The 9,327-nt window shown below is 45.2% G+C and overlaps 2 protein-coding genes across 11 annotated transcripts in view; one reads left to right on the top strand and one right to left on the bottom strand.

The window, feature by feature from the left end:
* nsun6 (NOP2/Sun RNA methyltransferase 6) lies at positions 1 to 6,731 on the top strand. Of its 3 annotated transcripts, none has more exons than XM_061665743.1 (12): positions 1 to 208; positions 360 to 405; positions 724 to 879; positions 970 to 1,061; positions 1,338 to 1,450; positions 1,614 to 1,767; positions 2,357 to 2,438; positions 2,807 to 2,926; positions 3,007 to 3,151; positions 3,638 to 3,783; positions 4,279 to 4,404; positions 4,485 to 6,731. In XM_061665743.1, exons 1-12 carry the CDS (start codon positions 81 to 83, stop codon positions 4,659 to 4,661), a joined length of 1,485 nt encoding a protein of 494 aa, XP_061521727.1. In that variant the 5' UTR covers positions 1 to 80; the 3' UTR covers positions 4,662 to 6,731. The 3 variants fall into 3 exon arrangements, with proteins under 3 accessions (XP_061521727.1, XP_061521728.1, XP_061521729.1); XM_061665745.1 differs by having other exon boundaries at positions 125 to 208; positions 305 to 405; XM_061665744.1 differs by having other exon boundaries at positions 115 to 405.
* cacnb2a (calcium channel, voltage-dependent, beta 2a) overlaps positions 6,054 to 9,327 on the bottom strand; it is a 48,165-nt gene continuing 44,891 nt past the window's right edge. For all 8 annotated transcript variants that reach the window (XM_061665730.1, XM_061665735.1, XM_061665731.1 and 5 more), the window contains 4 exons: positions 8,977 to 9,128; positions 8,105 to 8,200; positions 7,836 to 8,012; positions 6,054 to 7,607 (listed from right to left, as the gene is read on the bottom strand). In XM_061665730.1, coding sequence (XP_061521714.1) covers positions 6,972 to 7,607; positions 7,836 to 8,012; positions 8,105 to 8,200; positions 8,977 to 9,128 — 1,061 coding nt within the window. In that variant the 3' untranslated portion in view covers positions 6,054 to 6,971. The remainder of the gene's footprint in view (positions 7,608 to 7,835; positions 8,013 to 8,104; positions 8,201 to 8,976; positions 9,129 to 9,327) is intronic.

The following is a 9,327-nucleotide window of genomic DNA, read 5'->3' as shown; positions in this document are numbered from 1 at the left end:
ATACTATCGATTATTTAACATCAATACTTCTAAAACAATTTTCAAAAACGTTTAATCCTGTACGCGCGAGCTCGTGACGAATGAAGAAACGGAAGCACCGGCGATGTCCATGGCAAAATGTTGTGCTGGTGCGAGAAAAGTGGACAATTGAACACATTAGAGAGGCATGTTGTAAGATTATTCACAGTGGGAACAGTCGGCGCCTCTGGTATGTCTACAATATGACATCTATGGCGCAAATATTCAGTAAGAGTTGTAATTTTACCAGTCGGTAACGTTGTGCGGTGTATTATCATGGCGGAAGCTGAAGTGGCGACAAAAACAGACAAAATGTCGGTCTTTCCAAACATTTCTCTGAGGCTGGAGGTCGCCGATTACCTGAAGGGAGTGTTCTTAAACAAGGAGGTACGTTTGTATGGAAATCTGCACAATTTGTGTCATGGTAGTGGAAGAAAATCTGATTATCCCTATGGAGTATCGTTTGACTGTGTGTGTGAGCCTGAACATGGAGGGGTCTTTATGGGGTTATGTAAACAAAGTTGTGAAAGTGCAAAAAAAAAAAAAAAAAAAAAAAAAAGGTATGCCTTGTATGTTAAACATTGATATTAAGATGCTTTATGTGATGTTTTGCAATGTGATGAATTCAAAGTGGAAAAAAACCCACAAATTAGAATTTTTTTTATGTGCCGTTTTTTGACTTGAAACTGTTTTGTTTGTTGTCAGCTGTTGGCGTCCGTCGGCCATCAGGAAGCCGAACGCAATTTCCAGATGCTTCTCACCTGCCTGTCGCACCCTCCGTCTTACACCTGCGTCCGGGCCAGCGTCCACCTGGCTCCGCAGAGCGAGGTCCGACGCATGCTGGGCGAGGAGCTGAAGAAGGTGAAATAATTTTTCATTTTTTCATTTTTTTATTTTACAACTCACTTGTCAGCAGGTATGTCGTGTTTCCGTTTGTTGATGTCGGAGTAGCAAACGTGCGGATGGGAGGAGGAGGAGCAGCTGGAGATCGTCCCGCATCCCAGCGTTCCGGATGTGCTGCTGATCCCTGTGGTCGGCCCAAGGTACGACACTGCGATGCTGCTTTGAATAAAAAAATGACAAAATGTTCTTGTAAAAATACACTTTTAGAATTATCATCAAATATAGAATAGTTTTCTCCCAAAATATTTTGTAAAAATAAGATTTGGAGGTGTGTGTTTTTATGACATTTTCTGGTCTCTCATAAAATTAAGTTATTAAAAAAAATTATATGTTTTTTCTCGTAAAATTGAGATCCTATAAATGAGAACTGTAATGTTTTTGTTTTTCAAATCAAGAGACTTGATTGTCTTTTCCAGACGTGTGCAGGAGCTCGGCTCCGAGGCCGAGGTGGTGGTGGGTGCGCAGTGCGGCCACGCCGTGCTGAGGGGCGCTGACGTGTTTGCCCCCGGAATTCTATCCTGTCCCAAGCGTAAATACCGGTCTAATTGATTTGCAAAATATGCCTCAAAAGTCAAAACAAAACGATAACCACGTGAAAGTAAATGGTACCCAAAAGTCAAACAAAACCTGGTGTTCAAGCTATCATGATGATATTTTCCCCACGAACAAAAGATTGTTGGCTTGTTTTCCAGACATGAAGGCTGGGGACGTGGTGTCGGTGTTCTCCGACGTGGAGGGAAAGTGCACCCGGGGAGCATTCGGTTTCCACGGGTTGAAAATATTTGTGGGGAACGGTTTGGCCGAAAAGGACCGCCGCGGCATTTTCGGCACAGGAGAAACCGTCAGGTAGCGAAACATGTTTGAAATCGTGTGACATTCATAATAAAGTGGTGTATAACTACGCATGCTGTTAACTCTACACTCTCATTCACTGACTCCCACGTCACTCACCTAGGCCAAGCCCCCATCTTATAAATCTACGCATTCATAGTCACAGATGATGTAGTGTGAAACGTGACGCTAGTGACAAGTCACAAGTGGCCAACAATAATACCTGCACCTCCAACGCATATTTTGTTGTTTAAGAAAGAAATATTTGAATCTGATTACTCTATGGGATACTTAGTGGAATAATCGGTTCTGAAAATATTCGCTCATCACACTTTTCCTTATTTGTTCCCACGACTAGTTGTGACAATACAGAGAAAGATATAGCGAAAGACAAGGAAAAAGCGAAACACGGAAACTCTTGAAATTTGCTGACATCATGCATGGTGATGTTTCTCATCACGTTTTGTTATCATAGTCACACTTTTCCTCCTTGCCGTCACGGAAAACAAGCCAAAGAAAAATCTAAATGCTTGCGGACGTTGGCAATTTTTGACACGCGATGGTTTGAAATTCCAAATTTTGAGTTTGAGTTTTGTGTCTCCAGGGGCGTCGGCGTGCGTATGACGGAGCCCCTTTACAGGAGTCCCTCCTTTGATGGAGTCTTATCTCACCTGGCCTTCTTACAGGTAAACATAATAAAAAAACAACCTTTTATCCATTTTTTATGTTTCTTGACTATCCCAGAAAAGCTTACAGAGTCACTTACAGTAGTTGTGAAACTCTTCTCCGAATGTGTCTGCAAGACTTTATTATTCTGCCCCCCAGTGGCCACAGGTGCTGAGCCGCAATATACTGTACCAAAAATCAAAATTTTTCAAAACATCACTTGTGATATCAGTAAATGTAAAAGTCAGTATGTTTTGCCTTTTTGGTGGGGGGGGGGCTCAAACCATCAGCGCACAAAATGTCAGCGAGTCCACATTAGTTTTTTTGACACCCTTTTGGAGGTTCCCAATTTTACAGTATCGTTGTAAAGGTTTGCTGTTTATGCTAGAACCTTCCATCTGTGGTCGTGGGCCACGTTCTGGGTCCTCGTCCCGGAGAGCGCATCCTGGACATGTGCGCCGCCCCGGGGGGGAAGACGTGCCACATCGCTGCCCTCATGGAGGATCGGGTACACTGCAAGATGGCAGCGCCACCTCATCTCTCACACAGTTAAATCATTTTGTAGATTTTTGTTTTCTTTTTGGTCAGGGTGAAGTGGTGGCCTTGGACAAGATCCGAAACAAGATGGAGCCGATTCGCCGGAATGCTGAAATGTTGCAGTTACGCAGCGTGACGGCGTTTTGCTTCAACAGCACCAAAGTCGTGAGCGACGAGATTCACCGCGGCGCAGAAGGTGATGTCATCACCTCACTTCCACACACGTCACACCGCTGGCGCCATACATTCGGTACCCGGGCCAACTTAATCCACCTCTTAATACCACCACTGTCATGTGGCAATTATTGGAACCGTCAATACTATGCAAAAACGCACGATAACACCACGTGTGTGTCACCATCTTACATCATCTGGACCACTTCACAATCAATATTTATAATAACACGACAAAAACGTAAAACATTTACAGTGGTACCTCAATTTTATAAAGTATATTGATAATTTCGTTTAAATTGCATCTTCCAGCAAAACTGATTTTGAACGCCCTGGACAGATTAGATTGACATGGCAACACAGAGAGGCTGGAATCTGATTGGCCAAAAAAAAAGAGAATAGACTGTGGGGAATAAATTAACACAAATGTAAGAAAAATACATACAAAATTGTATTTGAGGGTCAGCACTTCTGATGGCGTCTATGACCGCCCACCACTGTTCTCCAGGGCCGCCCTTCCCTCCCGAGAGCTTCGACCGCGTGCTGCTGGACGCGCCCTGCAGCGGCCTCGGCCAGAGGCCGAACATGTCGAGCACCTGGAGTCTGAAGGAGGTTTGCTCCTACGCGCCCCTGCAAAGAAGCCTCCTCCGTGCCGTATGTGTGCGCTACTGTTTTTCACCACTAGAGAGCAGTAGTCACAATTGCGCCACTATTTGGTGTTGGACAAGTTCTCGATTTTAATACATAATCCATTGGCATCGTTTGAATAATCATATTGTCAAAAGTAATCAATTTATCATATTATGTCGTGTGTACATATGTTTTGTATTTTCATGCCTTAGAACTCAATTTAAATGACATTTTCAAATTATAATCCCCAAAGGGGAATGTTTTCTAAAGTAGTGTTAATACCTGATATTTTTCTAAAATAACATGTTAAAAATTAACACTTGATCCACTGATATCATTTTTGGTGTCAAATATTCATTCACTTTTTTCACTCGTTCAAATGAGTGTTGTACCCAGTTCAATGATATTTGCCGTTTGATACAATAGTGAGCATCGTGTTCAGCTGATGAAAAGGAGTATTAATAATACTAGAACTGGAACTCAACAGTTATAATAAAGATGCGCGTTTTATACTTGCAGGCTGTGCGCGCATTAAAGCGCGGCGGCGTCCTGGTGTACAGTACGTGCACGGTGACGCTGTCTGAGAATGAGGAGCAGGTGGCTTGGGCCCTGCGCACCTTCCCCGGACTCACGCTGCTGCCTCAGGTCAGAAGAACACCAACGCCATCCCGGCCCCCCCCCTCCCCCCCTCCTCGTACACTCTATTGATTCTCTGGCTTCTCCAGGAGCCTCGCGTGGGGGTCGAGGGCATGCCGGGTGCGGGGCTGTCCCCGGAGCAGCTCGGCCTCCTCCAGAGGTTCCGACCCGAGTTGAGCTGGGAGGCCACCGCCGCGACACCCCTCGCCAGCAGGGCCGACGGCGACACCATCGGATTCTTTATCGCCAAGTTTCAGAAAAACTGACTTGCTCCCTGCTGGGATGCTCGGGAACAAAAGCACACTTTGACGCAAATGGCTGACAACGCTGTAATGTGCATGCCAGGCCAGTAGGTGGCAACGGCACTATGTAAAAGCCATAGCACAGTAAACAAAAATGGACAGTTCTGTATACATTTTATGCATGACATGGGCAAGCACATAATGGATTTAAAAAGTTTACACACCCCGTTTAAATGCCAGGTTTTTGTGATCTAAAAATATCAGACCAAGAAAAAAAAATTCAAACCTTTTTCCCATCATTAATTTGACCTATTACCTGTACAACTCCATCCATCCATTTTCTCCAATTGAAAAAAATAATTTTGTAGAGCGAAAGACCTCTGCGGAACATGGCTTGTCCTGGATCAAATATGTCAGAAAAACCCCAACTTGAACGTTATTTTGGACTTCGAATGCAATTGATTAATTCTGAGCACAGCTCCATCCCCAGCTGTGAGGGGGTGTGCACACTTGTGCAACCACATTATCGCAAATGTATATTTTTACTTCCCCTCTCGCAAATATTTCCACCAAGTAGTACAGGTGGAGTAAAAAGTTCTTAAAAGATTCATCTTGGTCTCATGTTTTAATACCAAAAAGCTTGCATTTGAGCAGCGGTGTGTCGACTTTCATATCCGCTCTATGTTAGCGTTCTCGACTCCATGAGTTATATTTTCACGAAGATAGTAACTTTTGAGGGCATGTCCTTTAATCTTAGCGTTTTCAGCTCCATGTCTGCCATTTTTAAGTTTTGACTTTGAAACTTCCACTTTCAGGACTCGTCTTGTAATATTAGCATTTTCCGCTTCATAGCATAACATCTCTAAACGTTTTTTTAAGGGTTTACACGTAAAAAGTAACACTATTGTTTGATCATGCTAGCTTTTGGGCTTCAGAAATGTTGTTGTGTCATGTCAACAAAAACAACAGTCCCCTCAGCCCCGCTGCGTTTTAGTAGGCAATGTGAAAAGGGCTAAGCCGCATAAACATTAAGGTAGAGGGCGAATGCAGCGGCGTTGCCGTGGCAACAGTGACATCACCGTTGCCATGCCGATGGTGGATTCCTCTCCAGCCTGCGCAGACCAGGAAGTGGCGATGTCACGAGAGGTATTAACAATTTATCGGTGCCGGCGAAAATGGAGTTATTGCATCTCAAGGATAATTTATGGATGTTTGTCTAGCTGGCACGATTCCCAGGAAACCCGATCCACTCTGAGCCTATTTTAGACTCATCCCCCTTTGGTAGTGACGTTGCCACGACAACAGCCCCGTGAGCTTACCTCCATTTTTCAGTAGCGTTTTAAGAGCGAGGGGGAAGAATAAGACGAGAAGCTATTTATAGACGTGACAGCCTGGGTGTTTTTCAAGGAGCAACGCAACTATTCTAAGAGTCGCCAGCCTTTAATACACATTGAAAAACTTGCACTGCGACCAATGTAGCTTTAAAAAAAAAAGAAAAAAAAAGGCAAATTTATATCTTGAGAGGAAATAAAGGCTGTTTGGAATGACTATATAGAGAGTTCATTTTGTAGCGCTGTTGGAATGTGTAGTCACTATAAGGTTATCCTCCTGTGCCTTCCATGCAAGTCTGGTAGGACGTCTGAGGGGGGGGAAAAAAAAAAAAAAAAAAAGCGGTTGCAGGCCGAAAATAGTAAAGATACCAGAAAAAAGCACAGCTCGGTACATGAACAAAGTCATGCGGGTTTTTTTTTTTTTTTTTATCAAATATGCATATTTGTGAACATTCATGCATATCCATAAGGATCTATGCATAGATACACACGTGTACGTAAAGTGGTTTTAATGAAAGTCTACACACCCCTGTTCAAATGCCAGGTTTTTGTGATATAAAAATTGAGATCAACAAAAACTTTTTCCACCATTAATTTGACCTGACTTCTGTACAACTCAATTGAGAAACAGGAAATACTTTCGAGAGGGGAAGTACAAAAAAAACAACACATGCCAACATTTTAAGTGCCTCTGATTAACGCCAAATGAAGTTAAGCTGTTGTAATTCGCTTTTCCTGACAGGTCAGACAGGTTATCAGGGCACATTCATGGTGGAAAAAGTTGGTCTCATTTTTTTTTTTTTTTTTTTTTTAATAAATAGGAAAAAAGCTGGTATTTGAATAGGGGTGTGTAGACTTTTTATATCCACTGTATGCTTGTATCTACATCATAGAAACGCTGCCATCAAGAAAACGGAAGGAAGTGGACATAAATAGGATGCTATGGTTTGGAGGTGTAGCAGCTCAACAGGGGCCCTGGCCCTAGGTGGAGTAAAAACGTGGTCTACTGGGGGATGTACGAGTCTCGGGCCCATTCCCCCACCTCGGCTCTTTTTTGGGGCTCTCTGTCGTAATGGTGGTTGTCGCGCGCCGGCCTTTGTTGTTGGTGGTGGTGATGAGTGCGCTGCTTGTTGCGTTCGTTGTGGTCCTGCTCGCATTCCTTGGAGCGATGGTGGTGGTGGTGGTGATGATGATGGTGGTTGTAGTCCCGGTGGGGTTGCTGGGGCTCCCCTAAGTCGTCCTCCTCCTCTTCCTCTTCCCGGTCGGCGTCCTCCTGCTGCTGCTGCTGCTGGAGTAGCTGAGTGCGAGGCTCCACGTAAGCGGCGTCCTTGCTCTCCCGGCTCTCCGAGTCCAGCGTCTCTTGCCGGGCGAGGCCCCTGGTTCGGTGGTGGTGGTGATGGTGATGGTGGTGGTGGTGTCGGTTGTGGTGGTGGTTGTGGTGCTCAGTCCTGTTGGAAGAAGAGCGTTGCTGGGCCTGATGCGGTCCTCTCCTGGACGACTCGGTCCTCACGGGGCGCTCCTCCTCGTCGGCGTCCTCGTCGGCGTCGTCCTGGTCCTGGCTCTGATGGTGGTGGTGGTCCTCTCTGGATCCCTTCCTCTCTATTAACGCCTTTTCGGCCCGATGCTCTGTACTACCTCCCTGATGTGGAACACAAGTCAACAAATGTTACAATAGTAATAATGTTAAAATATTCACTGCATTTTGTTTGTTGGTTATGATGGTGGTACTTGGAGAGCTAAATATTTTTTGGGGTGGTAAAAAGTTTGACAACCGCGGTTTTACTAGCGGCTATAAACACGTCACATTTGTCTGACACCGAATATCTTCGATGCGTTGACGTAAATCCTACGATCTGACGTTTAGTACCTGCACGCCGGAGGAGGAGGAGGAGGGCAGGGCGGCGGCGGGCATCTTGGTCAGCAGCGGGTTCGGGGCGTCGCAGCTGTTGGGGTGAGTGTTTTTCCAATAGGCCTCCAGGTAGTCGGCCATGTGCTCGCACGCGTCCTCCAGCTGGTTCTCGTCCAGGATGATGTCAAACATCTCCTGAGGACAGCCGAGAGAAAAAACACATTTAAAAAAAAAAAATAAACAGTAAGTGTTGTTTTGTGATGGTTGGGAGTACACGGGTGACTTACGGGCGGGCACTGTGCCAGCTTGTCGGCCGCCACCATCTGGACGTTGAGGTGTTTGGCCTGAGACTTGCCTCGTGACTTGATGAGTCTCTGCAGCACCTGAAGGCAACACGGTGTATTGTACTCCATTGTATATCCAGACAATCGCATATTAGGAAAGAAAACTTTAAAACAACGCACATAAGAAAAGAAAAATATTTGTCATAGGCCTATCCAAAATATTGAACTATTTCTAGTGTTATATTTAAATACAGTATGTAATGAATATTTGTATTTACATTACAGCCATCCATTTTCTGTACCGCTTTATCATCACAAGGGTCGCGGGCTGCTGGAGCCCATCCCAGCTATCAACGGGCAGGAGGGGGGGTACACCCTGAACCGGTCGCCAGCCAATCGCAGGGCACATACAAACAAACAACCATTCGCAGTCACATTCACACCTACGGGCAATTTAGAGTTGTCAATCAACCCAGCGTGCATGTTTTTGGGATGTGGGAGGAAACTGGAACACCCGGAGAAAACCCACGCAGGCACGGGGAGAACATGCAAACTCCACACAGGCGGGGCCGGGAATCAAATCCCGGTCCTCAGGACTTTGAGGCAGACGCGCTAACCAGTCACCCATTAAATATTTAAATATGACATTTTACATTTTCATTTTGGATTATTAAGATTTGTCAACGTATGTATATTTTATTACATATATTTGAATATTACTATAAAAATGTACACTTGGACTTTATAATTAATTGGACATTAATATTCATATTGAATTGTTATTTAATCACATTACGTTGAAAAGAAGGCACAGTGGACCTCCACCTATTCACATTTATTTTTTGGGGGGTGTGGGGCGGGGAGGAGCGACTCACCTTGGGGGAGGTGATCTTGACGTAGACGATAATGGGGGCCAGGGACGTCTTGCCCAGCTGCGACGGGTGGTTGATGGTGTCTGCGTCCAGGATGACCAGCTGCAGCGTCCGCGCTAGCTCAAAGATGCGCTCCCGTTCTCTCTGGACCTCGGCTAAAAGGTGGAACAACTGTAAATATTCTAAGGACGCTCGAGGACGAAGGAAGGCAGCTCAGACTCAATGAGGGTAATTCGCGTGCTCGTTACACAACCCCACCAGGTGGCGACGGCCGCCCGGCGGGACTCGCGTTGGCGGCAAAAGAAAACTTCAGAGGGAGAAGTTTTCGTCCTTGTGACTAAGGCTACATCACGA

Source organism: Phycodurus eques, chromosome 21 (genome assembly GCF_024500275.1).
Source record: "Phycodurus eques isolate BA_2022a chromosome 21, UOR_Pequ_1.1, whole genome shotgun sequence".
Taxonomy (NCBI): domain Eukaryota; kingdom Metazoa; phylum Chordata; class Actinopteri; order Syngnathiformes; family Syngnathidae; genus Phycodurus; species Phycodurus eques.
The sequence above is the reverse complement of the archived record's forward strand: the minus strand, read 5'-3'. Positions and strand labels throughout refer to the sequence as shown.

What these genes read in the sequence shown, in the direction of transcription:
- nsun6 (XM_061665743.1), top strand. Translation starts at nt 81, where the DNA reads ATGAAGAAACGGAAGCACCGGCGATGTCCATGGCAAAATGTTGTGCTG. An exon ending in GGGAACAGTCGGCGCCTCTG is followed by an intron (nt 209 to 359) that starts GTATGTCTACAA and finishes CATTTCTCTGAG; the next exon opens with GCTGGAGGTCGCCGATTACC. An exon ending in ATCCCTGTGGTCGGCCCAAG is followed by an intron (nt 1,062 to 1,337) that starts GTACGACACTGC and finishes TGTCTTTTCCAG; the next exon opens with ACGTGTGCAGGAGCTCGGCT.